This window comes from Sinocyclocheilus anshuiensis, unplaced genomic scaffold (genome assembly GCF_001515605.1).
Source record: "Sinocyclocheilus anshuiensis isolate Anshui unplaced genomic scaffold, SAMN03320099.WGS_v1.1 scaffold454, whole genome shotgun sequence".
In the NCBI taxonomy this organism is placed as follows: domain Eukaryota; kingdom Metazoa; phylum Chordata; class Actinopteri; order Cypriniformes; family Cyprinidae; genus Sinocyclocheilus; species Sinocyclocheilus anshuiensis.
The window spans coordinates 3,296,302-3,316,319 of record NW_015548217.1 but is presented as its reverse complement, the minus strand read 5'-3'; the positions used below and the strand labels follow the sequence as shown (position 1 = coordinate 3,316,319).

The 20,018-nt window shown below is 37.2% G+C and overlaps 2 protein-coding genes across 2 annotated transcripts; one reads left to right on the top strand and one right to left on the bottom strand.

Moving 5' to 3' along the window:
• The first annotated feature begins 262 nt into the window (after positions 1–262).
• On the top strand, positions 263–9,001 carry LOC107653926 (homeobox protein Dlx4b-like). The gene is made up of 4 exons (XM_016440788.1): positions 263–464; positions 2,835–2,909; positions 4,004–4,197; positions 8,609–9,001. Exons 1-4 carry the CDS (start codon positions 263–265, stop codon positions 8,858–8,860), a joined length of 723 nt encoding a protein of 240 aa, XP_016296274.1. The 3' UTR covers positions 8,861–9,001.
• A 6,136-nt stretch (positions 9,002–15,137) lies between these two features.
• Positions 15,138–18,728, bottom strand: dlx3b (distal-less homeobox 3b). Its single transcript, XM_016440811.1, has 3 exons — positions 18,273–18,728; positions 17,159–17,343; positions 15,138–16,062 (listed from the first exon to the last, which is right to left on the bottom strand). Exons 1-3 carry the CDS (start codon positions 18,589–18,591, stop codon positions 15,757–15,759), a joined length of 810 nt encoding a protein of 269 aa, XP_016296297.1. The 5' UTR covers positions 18,592–18,728; the 3' UTR covers positions 15,138–15,756.
• Between the last annotated feature and the right edge of the window lie 1,290 nt (positions 18,729–20,018).

The following is a 20,018-nucleotide window of genomic DNA, read 5'->3' as shown; positions in this document are numbered from 1 at the left end:
ATAAAAAACTGTTATTTTACATTGTAATATATATATATATATATATATATACACACACACACACAGCCTTGGTGAAAATAAGAGACTTGTTTCAAAAACATGAAAAAATAGTAATTATTCCAACCATTTGACCGGTAGTTTGTAAAAATGTTACTTTTACAGTAACAGAACTGATAAAACTCTCCTCTCAATGAAATTGTCATGTCACATCCTCACTGTAATTTCAGAGAATGTAGTTTAGCCATGACAATAATTTGTGGCTATGTTTTGGTCCATTGGCCTTGGAGACCACGAGCTGCCATGGCTTGGGTCTCAGCCCACTGTGGTCCCCTACGGCCCCAGAAAACTCAGCTGCGATGAGAAACACGACCAAACTGAACAAGTGGCACACCAGCACTTCAGCAACATATGGAAGTTGCTTCGCTTTAATGATCATACTCTGAGACAGACAGATGAAGAGGGAGGTATCGCTGCAGTCTCTTGCTTGTGATGGCTGGGATGTTCAGGGTGTGATTAAAAATCACATGTACTGCAGGTTTTTTAGAAAGCTGAGCAATAATTATGTCAAACCTGGCAGGTTTACAGGGCAACAGTAAAGCAGATTACAGAATGATTTTGCTCATTTAATCTCTTTTTTGCTTGCTCTGCTTCTGCATATGTTTACTGTGTGCGTGTCAGATCAATCATTGTGACTGATTTTAAATGGTGCATGTTTTTCAGGCAGTTCTTTCATATCTGTAAAAATGTATGATTTGCAAATGTTAACTTAAAGAGTTATTTCTACCAGATTTCACCCATAAAATTTAGTTTTGGTGGTAAAAATTCATGTGTTTAGGTTGATTCAGTTATATTAAATCATATTTTTAGGTTTCAGGGTTGTTGCTTTTTTTTTCAGTGTTGAGAGAAATGCACAATTCACTACACAAGTCAGTCTAACTCTCTGTAATTTCTCAAATATATCTTTTTGGTATGAAATTCCCTTATTTGGATGCTAAATATTAAAATAGATCTACTGCTTATTGCTAAATTGTGTACATTTTTTTGTGCACAAGTTTGTTGTGGTAAATCAAGTTTCTTGTTAAAATTATTATATAATCTCTCACAACCACCCACTCTGTTTTTTTGTTTTGTTTTGTTTTTTTCATTTTTAATTCAAAATGGTATAGGAAATGTTTTAATTCAGTAGAGGAAAGAAAAAGAAAAAAAAACATACTAGTGTGTGTTTTTTTATGCGTGTATTGCTCCAGTGGCAGAAGGTGTAACAACCCTGATGATATTTGATATTTATGTTTTTTTGTTGTGTGGATATTTGGCTACATATCAAATTAAACAAAAGAAGCAGCAGTTCTGTCATTTAACACCCAATAACATGGTCACAAATCCGGGCATGAGATTTTACTTTCTTTTTAAATTTAATTTTTACACAGACACCTAAAACATACTGACACCTCATGTTGCCATTTATGGTAATTATTTCACCCCCATGGTTCATTTAAAACTGGTTAAGCTGACTCTTAGTATTCATCCCGTCTACAGTCTCCGTGTTCCGCTCAATTACTAGGCCTGAATTCAAACAAAAATAACTGTAAAAATAATAATACCACTAATAATATAATATAATATGTCTTTTTAAAAGATCTTAAAATAATACTGGCAGATTGTGCGTATGAATTCTTCATTGTTGTAGGTGTGTGTGTGTGCTGTCATGCGCTCAAAGGCTTGTCAAACTCTGACTGGATTAGGCTACAAAGCGCGTTCATCCTCCCGCAGAAAACACCAGCTCCACTTTTACTGATTGTTTTACAAAAAAAAAAAACGCAATGAGGGGATTCCTTATAACTATTTTATTATTCGTTATAAAAATAGTTATTGTCTAACTCAGAAATAGGCATATTTTAATTGAACTGAACTTTAACATTTCCGCTTGAAATTACAGTAGGCCTATAGTAGCCTATATAGCAATATACACTCTAAAAAATGCTGGGTTAAATATTAACCCAGCGCTGGGTTATATTTAACCCAGCATTTTTTAGAGTGTAGCTTAATCAACAATTTAGCCAATTTTGCCTTCGTGGTTATCAGATGTAGATTAAAATACTTCCATGCCGGACGTGTTTGATAGCATAAGGGAGATCGGGGCAGGTTGTCGCATCTATATCTAGGCCCTATGACTAATTTTAATAGCTCTTACACTCATGAACCCAGTAAAAACAGGGGTTAATTTATGATGTTAGCTTTAGTTGGCCGAGTGCGAGAGGTCACGGGTTCACTTCTTACTCGGTTAAACACTTCGTTTTCTAATAAACTTTTAATAAACTTGTAATATTTACAGCTGTATGCCAGTTAATTTATAGCAGCGAAATATCAGCGCTTGGTTGCATTTTGTGATTTCACGGTCCGATGAGCGAAAAACAGCTGCTGTTAGGACTGTGCTGGTTCTTCAAATAAGGGAACTTTTTCTGCCTCCTTGGATGATTTTAAAAATGTTAGAAAAACCAGTAGGTCTAGTTTTAATTTATTGAGTATTATACATTTAAAATAGTTCGTTGTCTATTTGTTTGATAGGTGAAATTTACCGGATTTTTTTTTCTTCTGTTTGACGTATTTCCCAGACCTTTCCTTTTAAATGTATGTAAAACAAAACCTAAACTCTAAATTCTTACGTAGACTAAAAGCACACACACTTCCAGCTCATTCGATATTTATGTGTAGACCTGTATATAATTCGTATTTTAATGTAAATATTCGCTGTACCCAATACTTTCATTAGCCTATAAATATTTTAAAGCACAATTCGGAGTTTCTCCTTTTTTTGCTGGTCCACTTTCTAAAAGTTCCGGGTGCTTACATGCCTTACCAGCCAAACAACCACAGCAGTACTCTGGCGCACACGAGGGCTGAGGAGACGAGTGAGTATCCTCATGAAACGTCAAAGTGTGAGGTTTTGGCATTTGTAATCAAGTTTGCTAATGCACTTTTCAATAGCCTATATCTACAGAATGCAATGACGACAAAAAAAAAACTTTATGCATGCATGTTTCATAATTTGATTCATATCTGTCATGGCTAATACATATTTATTGCATTTGTATCAGTAGCTACTTTAATGCACACTGCATTTTAAATAAATAACAGATTTAAGAAAAAAAGCACACATGGTCTAATTTATTTTACAGACCAAGGGTTTCAGTGAACTCGGAGTAAATCAGTTGCAAATGGCAAACACAAAAGTCTGTGTATTGCAAGGTCCTGACCTTTTATTTTAACAACTTTCATTAAAAAAAAAAAAAAAAAACATTTTTCTTTCTTAAGCTTATTGGGGATTTGTATTTTGAAGCTTAATTAACCTCGTTTTTCCTGGCAGGCCTCGAACTTGATTTAAAAACAACATTAAAACGTTTATTTCTTAAAGGGAACGTAAGGCTGCCATTAATGCAGTCGTCAGAAATGTCATTAATATCGAGACTGCACATTGTTCACACTGTATCAGCTCATCGACAGTAGAGCTATACACACAATATTTGTAGGCTAGGCTATATCCATTGTTAAAATAGGTATGTTATGTAATTACGCACGTAAATATATAAAGCTAGCCTACTAGATTATAGCTGCATATAATATTGTGTACGTCCACCTTTGCAGCGAAAAAGCCTTTCAAATACTTTTTCAATAGTAGCCTAATATTATTAATTCTTCCAAAAATGACGTTGTTTGCTCTTAGGTTCAAGTTTAGGCTCGACAGGCCTGTAAACTTTAAAGCGACGTTAATTATGGTTTACTGATGTTAAAAATGATGACCCATAATATTAATGTTATTAATAAAACACCTGATAAATCTCCTATTTGGCTGCTGTAAATCAAACAGACAGTTACAGCTCTTTGGTGCGTCATAATTTACGATTTTTCTCACACAGTTAGTAACCTGCTTGTTTGCAGACATTTATCCATTTATCCGTTTACTGTGTCATAATGCTGTCGTTTTATTTCGTCTGCATGCCTGAAGACCACGAAAAGCCAGCGGTCATTGAGAATGGTGAAATTCGCCTTAATGGCAAGGGGAAGAAGATCCGCAAACCGCGAACCATTTACTCCAGTGTTCAGCTGCAGGCGCTGCACCAGCGCTTCCAGCAGACCCAGTACCTCGCGCTGCCCGAGCGCGCCGACCTAGCCGCGACATTGGGACTGACGCAAACACAGGTAAATGTCCAGCATCTTCGCTTCGGTTTAGGACCATACAACTGTGTTCCTCCTGCTCGCTACGAGGCCTTGTTAATACGGCAGGACGAATTGCAGAGCAGATGTGGAACACGATTACGGGTTAGGCTACATTATATTAGGTTATGTATAGTATGATCTAGGGATGTAACGGTATGAAAATTTCTTATCACGAATATAGTGACCAAACGTATCACGGTTATCAGTATTATCACGGTATTTTTAACGTGCTGGAGATGTTCAAAAAGTTCTGACACATAAATCACTTCAAGTTTTATATTTAAAAATCAACAAACAACAAATAAAATTACTTTTTGTTTGCATAATCACTAAAACAAAAACATTACCAATGATGTTTGGATTTTAAATGACAACTTACTTGACTGACTTCAAATATCTAATGTTAAATGTTCAAATAAAGCTTTGAAAAAGTTTCATATAAAGGTAAACCTCACATTTCAGCCTTTAAATAAAGAAAAGGGTTAAGTCAAAATGATAATTGATTAATACATTATTATATGTATTTTATCTGCTCCATAAATAATTCTAAATAACTTATCTGAATTGTTTAAATGTGTAGAATCCACATAAGCTTTTTCATCAACCGGTCAAAATTTACAGCAGGGCTTGCAAATTCGGTCCGTTTTTGGCCAGACAGAAACTGCACACAAACTGAATGTAAATACAAGTGTCTGTAAATCCACTCGCTGACAGCAGGTGGCGCTTATGGAAAAGCTGAATTACAGCTGTTTCCCGTAAACTCCGTGGACAAAGCAGTATTGCGATTAATTCCTTTAGGTATTCAAAAATTGAATTGAACATTGAACGTTCGTTCAATGTTTGTCTTTAAAATAATTTTCAAGCACAAAAACATTATCTGTACATCACTGGAATTATTTTTTTTTAATGTTGAAAGTCTCGTTCAACGAAACTTTCGAAAAGTTCCAGTTTCGTTTTTTTACGAAAAGATGGATTTTGAAGTATGTGTAACGTTTTAGTTGAACGTTCCTCTAGCGTTTTTTAATTTTTTTAAGTTTCAGAATGTTCAGAGAGCATTCAAAAGGAACGTTCCCTTAATGTTTGCAATATGATAACGTGGAATATTCACTTGGCCTAATGTTGACAAAAAGCAGTTTTTAAGAACATTTTAAGAATCGGACATTTTGAATATTCAGAGAACATTCAAAAATAATATTTTCTAACAAAATGCTCAAAGAAAATATTTTGTTAGCTGGGTGGGCGCCGTTCATGAACCACGGGAAAACAGGAAAAAACAAATGTGCATTTTAGCATTTTAGCATTTTCCATGTTATATGTTGTTTTAGGGCTGTCTCTAACATATTTAGACACTTGAGCATGCAAGTTTAAATTATTATTATTATTATAAAGTACATTTTGCTTTAAAATATCAAATCAAGTGGCATTTATAAAGAAATATAGCACTAACACCCTTACAAAGAAAAACTTTTTAGATTATTTGGAAATGATTCGGTAATTGAAAAGTACGCTTGATATTGGAATATGTTAATAGTTAATGTGATGAGCTGCGCTTGTGGTTACTCTGATAGTCGTACTGATTCGTACATCCACTAAAAATCACCAGAACACCAGTCATTTTGAAAGTGAAGTTACTTCTGTGATAGGTCTAGCGTAATGCAACTGCAAATGCCGTTTGGTTTTATATTTCCTATATAATGCAATAATGTCAATGCATTTTTAAGCAAGGCTCAAGTACTCAAATACCTGCAAATCTGTCTGAAAGTAATTATGCTGAGGTGAGGCTTTAAGTCAGTATCATACTGGATAAACATTCAAATGAGACCATGATGAGTCAGTCAATACCGGTTTCTGAGCATTTATGTGCTTTGTGTCATGTATACGCAAGTAGGCCGATTTGTTTCACTATTGTTAAAGCTAAGTGAGGATTTCGTTAAATCCGACCTTTACTTTCATTTTTTAGTTAGCACACTAGCTTTTGTGTTCTTAGTCTTTACAGTACAAGATAATATTTTATCCCAAGAATAATTTACTCTTGATTGCTTAAGCCTTATGCTAAATAATAGATATCCAACCGCTCACTCATGTGATTGATTTCACAAAATACGGTCATTTCTGGGCCAGCGGATGAGATGAATGAGCGCTGATGAGTTTTAGGGCCATTTGCTCAGTCAGAACCTTCTGTATGCGTTCTCTTAGGGAAAGTTAATTGATTTATAAGTCATATGCCTGTGCTTGTTATGTTGATGTCACACCCATTAATGAGTTCCTGCTGGGTGGTGTTATGGACTTTGATTTATTTTTATAAAAATCCCTCCTGTTGACACACACATGCAGGAATGAACAGTAAAATATTAAAGCATGCATCTGAAAAGTGTATGTGTGTGGAGAAATATGGAAACCAAACATAAGCCTGGGTGCAACCATATTGCCCATAAGCCTTCCCATTATTCCTGTACTGTTTTTCATTCACAGCTTTCCTTCTTCGTTTCTCATATCTATGTTATACACTTGCCGCCCTTCGTGTGACAGGTTGCACCTCGTTTTTGGCCATGGAGAATGAGTTCAGTCTCTCTCTCAGCTTTAAGGGCTTTCCTGTCTGATTACGCCTCGGTTTTCATCAAAGTCTTCCGGTTGAGAAACGCTTCTTGCATTCACCTCAGACAGTGGTTGCAAATTCACTGTTTGGAATTCAAACCTACTACAGTGATACAGAATGTATTCAATATTGGTGGCAGCGATTTGAAGTCCAGAGCATCGCTGGCAGTTTCCATTTGATCCATAAATGTGATTGAAGGCACATAAACAAGTGCCACACAGCATAAGTCCCTCCTTGCGCATAGGTCTGGAATCCATCACCTCACCATAAAAGCTGTTTGGCAAACCGATCTTTGGAAATAAAAAAGAAAATCCTTTTTACACGTGTTTATTAAATCTGTTGACAGCCAAACTAAAAACCCAGTGCATAGATTTTGATTGTCTGAGGTTATGGAAACTCCATTAGGTGGGCTTTCTGACTCAGCCTTTCAGTGTGGCTGGTGTTTTTCACACAGACGTTCAGCTGAATTCTTCCGAAGGCACAATTCCGGGTCTCGCTCTTCAAGGTGTTTCTAAATTGAGTCCACATTCTGGCAAAGGAACCATAAACTCCCACATCATTAAGGACACTTCCCAAACATTGTGTGCGAGTGTATTTGCAGTGAAATAAATAGATTTCAAGCTATACGTTATATTATAATTCTAGAAAACCTTCACCACTATAATCGTCTGGTCATACAATAAAAAAATAAATAATTAAAACCTCAGGGTGCAAGGGGTTAAAAAATGTAACTAACAGATATAAGCATACTTGATTATTAACAGCACATTAAATGAAATGTTATGTTTAAATATGCAAAGCAGGCATTATTTCATTAAATCTGCATTCATTTCCAGAAGAGAAATGTGAACTTTTTTTATTTCATTTTGTTGACATTTTAAATGAGGGGATTTGGATATCAACGTTTATCACTCTGTTAACAGCAAGAAAACTGATGCTGTTTTTAGGAATAACATGTTATATAAATCTAGCAAATGAACAAACCCCTCTGTAAAAACCTTCAGAATATACATAGGAACATTTGGTGCTGCTGCAAAGTGAGTAAATGATGACAGAATTTTCATTTTTGAACAGTGCATGAAAACGATACAAAAATTCTGTCATCATTCACTCATTCTCAAGTTGTTTCAAACCTGTATGAGTTTCTTTGAAAGTATATTGGTAAGCAAACAGTTGACAGTAGCCATTTACTTTTTGACCATTGTATTTTATGGTAGTCAATGGCTACCGTCAACTGTTTGGTTACCAACATTCTTCAAAATATCTTCTTTTGTGTTCAGCAGAAGAAAAAAAACTCATACAGGTTTGAGGGTGAATACATTATGTGAGAATCTTCAGTTGTGAGTAAACTATCCCTTTAATGATTGGTGGGTGACTTTTGCATCAATATGTACCAACTCCACGCTAAATGTATTCCTGATTCTTTTATCAAAATCTTCCAAGCAAACTCTCTGGAAGTAATTTCAGTTCGACTAAATCTAAGCATATTTTTACGCTGTGATTGTTGTTGTCAGACACATGCTTCACTGCCTTCATAAAAAATGGCAGGGCGGAACAATTGCTGAGTACGTGTGTAATGAAACGCAGAAATGTCACTGAGTCCATCTCAACAAAGACCGTTCAAGCTGTCTGGCAAATTCTTCAGTGTCAATATCATCATAAAAAAAGGGTGTCATAAAAATAGACCTCTTGAAATAGACCTCTTGATGTCTTGAAAGCTGTTTGATAGATTGTGGCCTGCATTCTTGTTGCAAGTATTGTAATGTTCTTTTTTTTTCTCTCTTCTGTTTGCTGAAGGTTAAAATATGGTTTCAAAACAAGCGCTCCAAGTATAAGAAGATCATGAAGCATGGCTCCAGTGGACCTGAAGGGGAGCTTCTTCACAACACCTCCTCATCCTCTCCATGCTCTCCGGGTCTCTCTCAGCTCTGGGAGGTCTCTATGGCCAACAAAGTGGCACCCATGCATCCCAGCAGTTATATGAACAATTACGGGCACTGGTATCCCCCACACCACCAGGATCCTGTGCCCAGACCTCAGATGATGTGATTGAAATTGGAAACACAGAGCCAGAGAGACTCCATTCCGTGTTGACACCTGCCTAACCTGTGAAGGTTTTTTCCTTTACGGTGTTCATATGTGTTTTATTGCTTAGTGTGTTTGGAAAGGACTGTTTTACTCCCCTGTACACTTCAGTAGCTTTTCAACCTTTTCAGATCTTTTACAATGTGCTTGAAATAAAGGATTTATGAAAGGACTATGTTATGAATGATTTATAGAAATGTTGATATTTAAATTATGATGTCCATAGAATTAAGGTATTAACGTTTGTTTTCATTTTTTTTTTAAAGGCCTGGTGCAGTCCTATGGTATGTAGCTTACTCAAACCAATATGAACAGCCTATAATAATGCCGATCATGTTTGAACAGCCGTTTTAATAATATTGTTAATAATAAACGCGAGTGAAATAGATCTATGAAGGCCTATAAACTAGCCTTCTGGAATAAATATAAAAAAATAGCACAGAACTAATGAGATTTTTTTGATTAAACGAAGCTGCCAAAATATGTGATTACACCAATTATATCAATACATCACTTATAAATTCACAGATGTTCAGGCAGCTTCCGTGTTCTACAGATTTTCGTTTTTCCCGTTGTGCAGGTGTGGGAAAACTAGAGGTTCAGATTTATGAATTATTTATGATCAAGGCATATGAATGTAAGACGATCTGTTTTTATTCGGCTCTGACCAGGATTGTTTTTTTTTTGTTGTTTTTTTAAATATCATGTCACCTGAAGCACGTTATTTGTCGAGTTCTGAGCGCTTGTTATTTTACTTTAAATATGAATGGAATTGTGACTTGCAAAAATGTCAGTAGGCCTACGTTAAACGCTGTATCCATAAGCGAAAGTACGCACACAAAAACCTTTCAGGTCCAGAGGGTCCGATTTAAATCAATTTAATTTTGGAATATTCGGAAATATTGCCAATGTAATTGTTCTGCTTTTTTTGCAGAAAGAAATTGCGCGAACAGCTGGATAGATGAGCTAACAGCTGAAATATGAATAACCAATAACAATTAGATGCTCAATGCAGCAGAAAAGATGGATTTTGAAGTGCGTGTTTCTATTCAACTACCCTTAATACCTTATTTAGTCCGAATCATAGAAATACAATTTGATCAATTCAATTATAAATACGCGACTAGTTGTCGACTTTCAAGACGTTTGTAACAAATCAGCAAACATCTGCTTTTCCACAACATGTTTTCCTCCTTTCTTTCTAAAGTAAAAATAATTCAAAGTACTGATTGAGTTGATGTCGTGATGCCACCATGATAAATCACAACAACATTCAATCAAATGCAAGAGTGAAAACATAATCAGTGCTTAAACTATCTAAATACCGCGAACAAGATGTTTGTAACGCATCCCAAATTACGCTGATGCTCATTTAATGTGATTCACCATGATTTATAGTGTGCTTATTCCTGTCGTGGTTATAGGTTTCGTATCCATTCATTTTGCGTCTAAAGAGGTCGAAAAACGCGACGCGACTTTTTGTTATTTAGGGTTCCATTTTTGGTTCCTCAAAGAACCGTTCAGTCAAAATTTCTTAAAAATAACCATTTTTTTGTAGGCTATATATAATGCTAAGTCTAAATACAGGTTTTTGGCCTTTGCAGAGCAAAAACGCATCAATAAAGATCATGAACCGTCACAAAATAAAGGGTGCAGATTTTGCTCTGATCCACTGTAACAAGATGCCACCTGGAGGAATGCGGGGTCCACTTGACCTGACTTTGACCCGACTCACTCAACAGGGTCTTGTCTAAACAGCCTTGTTTAAACAGGCATATAACAAAGCATCTCTGTCATTTCAAGCTCTTCAGATCCAACCCAATTCAGGACAGTGTGGGGCTTTTTTCAGCTTGGAATAAATCAATCACAAACTACAAATAATGTAAATTAAATTGCTGAGTGGATTTTATTATAAGATAGAATAATGCCTGCCACATGCAACTCTCATGCACAGAGCAATAATGACAAAATTCTTCCAAAACCTTTTACTGCATGAAACTCTTAATATCATGTACAATAATACACATTTATGAGCCTCCGCAACATCTGTGGGAGATTTACTGCGATGACTCTACAGTCCCACAATCAGTATTTTCTTGCTTACTTCCACAGTCCTAGTCGGAATCACTAGCTCAGAGTCACTTACCTGCTCTCCCTCGATAGGTGACAAGCCACGCTTAAAAATCCACCACGCTTCTGTAAATGGAAACCATCTCTCTGCACTTAAAGTATGGAATGATTTTAACATGCACCTCTTTATATACTCCCTTCCCAGAGTTTGATTTGTGGAGTTTATGTTGCTCGGTTTAGATGACAGTCATGGGAAGAGAAGACAAGTGTTTTTGAATGAAGTAGCGAGCCCTCACAAGGGAAATTATGGGCAATTTTACATCTCGAGATTAGAATAATGGGTGCTCAAGTCGGACAAGCAGAGAAAAGGGGCTTTCAAACAGGGCAATTATGTGGGAAGCTGATTTGGGAGGGCACTAAAGGGTGATGGGATGGACTGATAGTGGTTTAAAGAGATTTCCAGCACTTCGAGGTGCCTGGCGAGTTTTAATTGCAGTGCATCAGCGTTTGCGTAAACGAATCTTCGCGACTGGATTTCGAGGCCTGGAGTAGATTTGAAGGACAAGGACGAAACCGGTTCCCGAAATCTTTGCCGGTTTGTGGGGTGAAAGAGAGTTCAGTGGTTCACAGCTGTCAAGAAAAGCTCTCTCATTTGAACTTATTTACATTTGGAGCAGAACGATGCTGCTGAGTGAAGCCTGCGGACCTGGGCTTTGAGCGGGTGTCGGGCAGCTGCCCTCTGTCTTTACATGGCAACACATGCATGTCCCAACCGCAGTTGACCTCCTGTTCAACCACCCCAGAGGCCTCCAGTGCCATTTTTTGGATACGGTTTCTCGTCAAACATGTAAAGATTGGCCCTGCCTATCTTTATTTAGGTGTTGCGGTGCACTGAATCGTAGTATCATGTTCAAGTTCAACAGTTCAGGCACGGACGGAGCACACGGGGCCGAGGTGACCATGTCAGCCCACACACCCAGCTTGGCTACGGGTTTCTCTGAGTGAACGATGCGTCCCAAGACGACGCCACCTAGATCATAGCCCGTAATTGAAGGCCACACACCACGAACAAGCCCAACGGAAAACAGATACGTTACATATGGCCCAACTACAACTGCAAATATTGTATCAAACAGATAGCAGTCGTTTCTTTATGGACCCTGCATAGCTTCCTCACATGAAAGTGGTAAACACATTAGAGGGGATAAAATGTCTTAGGGTTTGAGCTATGGCCATTGTACACAGATGACGGGATTATCATGTTTTAAGAAGAACTAAGTGGCCTGACAGGTTTTAGGTGTGAATATGACTCTTTCTTCTCTATTGGAGGTAGGAGAGTAACTCAATCGCATGCAACAGCGAGGCGGGTATTATAAGATCTTCATGACTAATTCCATAGCTATGAAATGCCCAGAAATTACTCACAGTTAACCAACCAACCATCTTAACCATCTCGATCTATTATGCTATTAATCTAACTACAGTGGCATCTCACATTTTTTCTTTTCATCCCTGTCAGCATCAGCATCCACATCCACCTATGGATATCAAAGTGGTATTTTTGGATGCAAGATTTACAGTGCTGGTCACGCAAATGGACTGTTTATGCTTCTTGTTACTAAAGCTACAACGGTTGCTGTTAAACAGAATGAAGATTTATTTGAAAGTATTCAAACTACTTTATTTCCATAAAATTCCAAATGGGGGTTTTCAAGTTTTCATTTTTGGTTCCTTGAGGAACCTTTAATTAAAAAGTTCTTAAATGAACCATTTTTCTAAGAACCAGTTTTGGTTCCTTGAGGAACCTTTCAGTGAAAAGTTCTTAAAATAACCATTTTTCCTAGTGCGAAGAACATTTTAAAAATCTAAATAACCTTTTCCACTATAAAGAACCTTCTGTGGAATGGAAAGTTTCCACAAAGATTCTACATGTCATGGAATTGCCAATGCCAATAAAGAACCTTTATTTTTAAGAGAATTTTTGACTTTTCCCAACGTTTTGTCCTAAAGAGGCACTGCTGTGTTTGCCATGAGGTCCATGTGAGTGCCCACAAATTACTCATCTCCATATTAATATTCCCAAGAGAATGGTGGATACATTGATATTCCAATATCATAGCCTACTTTATAGGAGACATTGAAAATACATTTTAATAACCAGCCATAAACACGTAGAACCAATCTACGAACTTGGAAAAAAGTCTGTTCTAAAATACATCACTGATGAATAAAAATAATATAATATAGGCGATAGGCCTATATTTGAATATACGAATAGCTCTATTTAGGATTCCAGTCATGAAAATTCAACTTATTTGCATATTGGATCACGTTTTAGTCACAGTCCGCGTAAGGGGGTTGAATGATGAACCGCATTAGCGGTTAGTCGTATGATTCCTGCATGAAACCAGATTATTTATGGTTTCTGTGGTTCAAATTATGGTTTTGCGCCCATTCCACGTAAACCCAAAGGGCATGCTGCAAGACCTACAAACTTGAATGAAGTCTGTTTTCTGTTTTTCACAGTCATGATACAAGAAGCCGAGCGTTTTAACATGTCTTTCATCATACACGTCCCTTTTTCTGTGAAGTAGCAGATTGGTTAATTAATTAAACTACATAAAGCACAAGGTGTTCAGACAACACCTAACAATTAAAATTTTCTGAAGGTCTGATATGCGTACCGTATGTTGTTTTATTATATTTAATTGAATGTGTTAGCCTATAATTAAAAACACAAAAAAGCCGAAAGTAAACAAGCTGTCTGAAACATTAAAAGCACAACACAAGATGAATGAATGATGTTGTCGGAACACTACGTGCTAGGCCTACGTACGTTTAATTGTACAGGCATGACGCTTAAGTAATGCATGACATCTTTATAATTTCGATTTTAGTCAGGGTAACACTTTACACAATAATATCTTTTAAACATTAACCATCAATTTTCCATTATACGATTAATAACAGATCATCAATGTACACTAAAATAATTAGAAAGGTCATAAAACCGATTTCCAGTTTCATAAATGAATGTAGCCTAGCCTTATGTAACGTTTGTATGATGCAGTCTTTTAATATAAATTGTTACCCAAACCTTTAATGGTCAGTTATGAGTAGCCTAAATTATAGAGCACATAAAACGACCATTGTCTATTTTTACTTTTTAAATGTATTTATTCCATCTGATTTTTAGCACCTTAAAAACCTTTAAAGCCTCATGACGCATAATATATTTTTTTCACACCTAATTTCTGCGTGATGCTTTGGCATCGGCTGAACGATTTCTAGCCAACTTCCTTGAATAAACATCAACAACACGTGTTTTCAGTAGGACTTACAGGAAATAAATTCTTCCAGAAAACATCTGATGCTGGTAAACTCAAGACCACCAGAAACGCACCAACCCAGCAGACATAGGCTACCTGAGACTGCGCAAACCTTTTCACATTCTAATTGAATTTGTTGTCTAAGAGACAAAAGCGTAAAATAAACAAAACATGTGACAATACGGACGCATTCTATTGCTTCGTTTGCCACGTGAGGGTCGAGTTAAAAATACCCTAAATTCGAATGGACAGGAACTTTGAATGTGTTAGCCTGTAGGCTACTTATGTGGATATTCTACGTGCATTATTAGGCTACATAAAGTCATTACACGGTCTTAAAGACCGATAATATGTATTGGTGCACTCTTAAAAATAAAGGTGCTTCACGATGCCATAGAAGAACCAGAAAGAGATTGTTCTTTAAAGAACCTTTGACTGAATGGTTCTTTGTGGAACCAAAAATGGTTCTTCTATGGCATCGCTTGAAGAACCGTTTGAAGCACCTTTATTTTTAAGAGTGTATGAAAAGAAACCAAAACCGCGGAAAGGTGGAATCTGGGAGGGAACATGTTAAATGCCAACAGAATACTAATAAAATCCAGTGACTCCAACATGTCTGCTCGCCTGTCGCCTCCTACAGCCTCTTTGCACGCAGCCCTACCAGGCTTATGCATGCAAACACATCACAAAATAGCATCTGTCTGACTTAACCCTTCCCTAAGAGTCCAAACAGTGCGATATCACTGCAAACCTTAGATTGTAAATAATTACAAACGGAATTGTGCAACTCATAAAGATAGGCCCTGACAGAAAGCAAACAGAGGAAATATTTTCAAGTCGCATTTATTCAGTTTGACAGAATAACAATAAAACTACTTACAGGAATAAAAAATGGTTCGAGCACCCGCGTGCAGTCTCTGTCTTTCGAAGTAACACGAATTTAGTGGTTCTGCTTTATTTAAACACATATGTACAGCTTTCAACATTTAGTACAAGTCTATATAACTTATGTCCTGAGTCTCTGACGCGCGCGCAACACCAGCCCACATTGTGGGTGGTGAGGCTGATAACGACACAATTTGGGGTTCAATTGTTCTTTAAAACATTTTTAATATTCACCTATCAATGAACAAAACATGAAAATAAAGGAAGTCATAAAACATAATAATTTAAAACCACTTCCAAACTTCCTTTACATTGTTTAACCTACACCTATGTGCATATGAAATAGGTCTGAGTAGCCGGGACACATTGAAACATTGTTATTATTAATATCACACTACTGTTATTTCAACACAAAGCATTCATATATCGACATATATGCGTTTAAACAGTCCACAAAACGCCAAACACAGGTGTGCTGTTCCACTCCAGATACTCGCGGAGCATCTCTCAGCTTATTTATATTGAGTTTTTCAAAAGTCTTTTCCCTCTTATATTAAACTCTTCCATCAGTGTCTATTAATACACGGCCCCCACGCTCTGTGGTGGTCCTGGGTGGTGCACTGGATGCTGTAAATGTGATCCCTGCTGGTACCAGTGATTGCTGTAATCTTCCATGTAGGGGGGTGTGGAACTGAGGGCTGGCTGGGGGATCTGCCCCCGGTTGACCTGGCTAGAGTGCGCGTTATTGTCCCAAACAGCCGGGGATGGAGGCGAGTTGCAGGCCATGGAGTCGCTGGCGTTCGGGCTGTGCTCCAGCGGAACTTCGCCGTTCTTGTAAAGTTTCTTGAACTTGGATCTCCGATTCTGGAACCAGATTTTGACCTGTTCCAGAAAAAATAAACAATAAAAAATAACGATTCACGTCAGTTTTCTTTTGGACATTGTAAACAATATTAACTCAAACGACTCTTTGATTAAACTGAATTAAGAAAACTAAAGTGGTGCTAAAGTGATAGGCCTAAGTATTTCTACTTTGAACTGGTTACGAAAGGCTTGGGGGATCAGAGACTTAAAAACAAAATGTTGGGAGATCTTGGTACATGTAGACCTATGTATTATTTATTTATTTTGTACATATACAAAACAACATGGTTTGATAATTTCAGTAATATTTCAAAAAATATAGATTACAAGTTACATGTCAAAGCACGTTCACCTTTCGATAAATAGGGTCGAGGCCTACCGAATAGACGATCAAGGAGGTAATTTCTGATCATTTTTTGACCATTTATTATGTATGTAACGTAATTATAATTGTACAGATCACTAATATATGACAAACACTTTAGTATTTAAAAGTTTTTTAGATATGTGACGTTTGCCTCCACAGCCAACCCCACGAAAATACCTTTAGGCTACATTTATAAAATTAATATAATTTTGAAAACCTTAACAAAGCCGAAATGATTTAAAACAGTCACTGTATAATGTATAAACGCTGACATTTTGAATCAAATCATTCAATCATTTATAAAAAATATTCTTAAATGAATAGAAACAAAGATGTTATTAGAACATAATGATGACAATATTTTTTGACAGTGCATATATTGCCCATAATTATGTTCAGACGAAAATAAAATGTCGATTTGTAATATCCTGTAGGCTGTAACACTTTCCATGGCGATATCTTTTGAAAACATAACGAAACAAAGTGATTTCCACGTATTTTTGTTGCAAGCACTGCAAATAAATAACAATTATTAATTTATTAATTACGGTGGTAAGAATATGAGCAATAACATTTCAACACATCTGACATGAGCAACGCGTTATGACCTGATAAGCTTGCTACTTATCTCAGTGTGCTCAGTGTCAGCGATAGAAGTGCTCTAAGCTGTAAACGCAATGTCAAGTGGCAGCCCAGTAATTATGTCAACAGAATTGTAAATGAATTTGAGCTCCAGTAGCCTATTACCTGTGTCTGCGTGAGCCCCAGCTGTGCGGCGAGCTCGGCTCTCTCCGGCAGCGCCAGATACTGCGCCTTCTGGAAGCGGCGCTGCAGTGCGGCGAGCTGGTAACTCGAGTAAATGGTGCGCGGCTTGCGGATTTTCTTGGGTTTTCCGTTTACCATCCGAACTTCAGTCTCTGGTTCCTCTTTGACTGGAAAGAATAAAATTATAGACCACGTTATGGCAAAGTAGGTTGGTTACAGGACCTAAAAGGAAGCCGAAAACCGATTGGTTTCATTTTGGGATTGTGACGCAAATTAAAAAGTCACTGAAATTCATCAATTAAACAAATCTGTATCTTGAAAGTTAAACAAGCGACATTATATGAGTAAAATAAAATGTATGTCAGCTGTGGTAGGCAGTAGCTATCAGATAAAGAAATGCCCGTTTGAGAATATAGTTAAATCATCTTCAAGTTTAATGGCTGTAGCATATCTAGTCATTTGTAGGCCTACTTCAACAATAAAATATACCGTGACATCTAGCCTAGACTCAGCACCGAGTAATAATGATTAATCGTGTTACAGATGCAATGAAAATGTCATAGCCTAATTGTTTTACAGCGACCGCAAATCTCTTGTGATAAAGTAGAGGGAACTTTCTACCCTGCTTACATATATTTCATGTATAACAATCATTTAAATAAACGACTTTAGTGGGATAATAATACAGAGTAAAATGTTCAAAACAACAAAACAAGCAAATAACTCTAAATTATTTATATTTTTTTCAAGAGAATCGCGAACTCTTCTTAGTACTCTAAAAAATGCTGGGTTGTTTCAACCCAACTTTGGGTCAAATATGACTAACCCAACTTGTGGGTTAAAAATGTAATGTAAAAATTTAACCCAACGGTTGGGTTAGTCCATATTTGACCCAAAGTTGGGTTGAAACAACCCAGCATTTTTTAGAGTGTAGGCTAATCGAGCCGCTCAAAACACAATTTTATCATCTTTAGAAGATGCCTATTTTATACCGATATTAAGAAGAAAAATGCTGCCGATTTTTTTTTTTTTTTTTTTAAGTGCATACCTCTGGCATATTTAAAAAATAATCAAAATACATATTTTAAAATCTCACCTGCGCTTTGAGGTGGCGTCTGCAGGTCTCTGTTGTAATGTCCATATTGTCTGTAAGTATTGTAAGGGTACTCTGTCTTGGTGTGGTAAGGTCCAGCTGATGCCCCCATCCCAGACAGATTAAACTGATGATATGAATTCATCTGTTGAGGGTATGGAAGACTCTGGTAATATTCGTGATGGCTGCTGTAATAACCCATGTCTGTAGCCGATGACTCTGGACGAGTCGGAGAGTCCTTAGAAGTCGGATGGCAACTCATAGAGCCTGAAAGATCGGTTGAAATACCGGGTATCTTCCTGTCATATGTCGGTCCACTCATCCGTTAGAGGGAGAAAAAAACAACAACGATCGTCCACTTTATTTCCAGGGCAGACTTGAACAAACCATGCAGACGTTTAGTTCAGGACGATGCCTCTATAACACAAAATCCTAGATGAGCTGCTTTCTCGAACTCCCTCGGTTGAGGCACTGAAGGTAACGGCAGGGATCTAGTATGAGAAACTCTGAATTATAGGGCACATGGGTGGACGCTCGGCTCCTATTGGCTCCTCGCTTCTCTGTTTTTCTCTCTCTCCAGCCCTGAGGGCGAAGCAACGACTGTTCTCCGCCTCGCGCCTTAGCGTCTCCAAACTTTCAGCATTTGGGCTGTTATAGTGGTAATGAAGATATGAAATGTTGCAGACATTTTAGTAGAGCTGCAGTGAAGTAGGTTGAGCGTCTGTGCAAGTTAGTAGAACAGAATTACGCATGTTTTCTCGTTGCATTAAAAAACTACATTAAAATAGCGCAAACACGGAACTCTTTAAATAGGGTAGCCTTCATCGTTTTAATTCTAATAAACGTCAGTTTCAAGTACATTCTATTATTTAATATGACTAAATCGACATTAGGTTATCCCATTATAAGAGTCATAGGCTATTAGAATGTAGTTGTTTACGTTAAGGTAACAACTGCGTGTTTTTTTACGTGAATGACACTTAAAAATAAAGGTTAAAATTAGAAAGAAAAACTTTAAAAATAACCGTTTTTAGTTTCACAACAAGTCGTATGAAACAAACTACTAGTGCTTTAAAGAACAAGAACCCAGTAGCCTATCTGAAGAAGCTGTAATGCAACGAAATGTAGCTACTGTAATGTAACTTTTGAACCAGCTAACTTAAATTAGTTCTTGACAAGAAAATGGTTCTTTGCTGAACCAAAGCTGCTGCAAAGAACCATTCAATAATATTTCAATATATAGTCGTGTATGTGGAAGTCAAGACGTGGCTGTCTTAAGTCTTACATCTTAAATGCATAAACAATAATTGATTTGTAAATGTAGTGAAAAACACTGTACTGCTGGAGACATTTTGATCTCGTCAGTTCGCTCTTTTCTGATTCAGAGTGGCTTTGGTGAAAGAGGCTGGAGGAGTTTATCTGCTCCACTCATCACCCCTGCGGCTCTCACTTGTGTGTCCTCTTTATTAGGGCAAGGCGTGGTACCAGAAGTACTTCTTAACCTCTAGCACCCAAATAACCTTTATCGGCCACTGGCCTATAAATGTAAACGAGGAACAGAGAATGAGACGAGCTGTTTACTGCTGCTCGTTATTAATTGTCAGTAGCATATGCAAATGCTGTGCACCTGAACGCGCTGTTTGACGGTAAACGTGCTCCTCCATGTGTGCACTTCAGCCGCAAGACATCGGTTTGTCACATACCTGATGTGCACAGTCGTGGCTTGTAGTCAAATTCCATAAAGGCTTT

What these genes read in the sequence shown, in the direction of transcription:
- dlx3b (XM_016440811.1), bottom strand. Translation starts at nt 18,591, where the DNA reads ATGAGTGGACCGACATATGACAGGAAGATACCCGGTATTTCAACCGAT. An exon ending in GACGCCACCTCAAAGCGCAG is followed by an intron (nt 17,344 to 18,272) that starts GTGAGATTTTAA and finishes TATTCTTTCCAG; the next exon opens with TCAAAGAGGAACCAGAGACT. An exon ending in TGGGGCTCACGCAGACACAG is followed by an intron (nt 16,063 to 17,158) that starts GTAATAGGCTAC and finishes TTTCTGGAACAG; the next exon opens with GTCAAAATCTGGTTCCAGAA.
- LOC107653926 (XM_016440788.1), top strand. Translation starts at nt 263, where the DNA reads ATGTTTTGGTCCATTGGCCTTGGAGACCACGAGCTGCCATGGCTTGGG. An exon ending in ACAGACAGATGAAGAGGGAG is followed by an intron (nt 465 to 2,834) that starts GTATCGCTGCAG and finishes ACTTTCTAAAAG; the next exon opens with TTCCGGGTGCTTACATGCCT. An exon ending in CACGAGGGCTGAGGAGACGA is followed by an intron (nt 2,910 to 4,003) that starts GTGAGTATCCTC and finishes GCATGCCTGAAG; the next exon opens with ACCACGAAAAGCCAGCGGTC.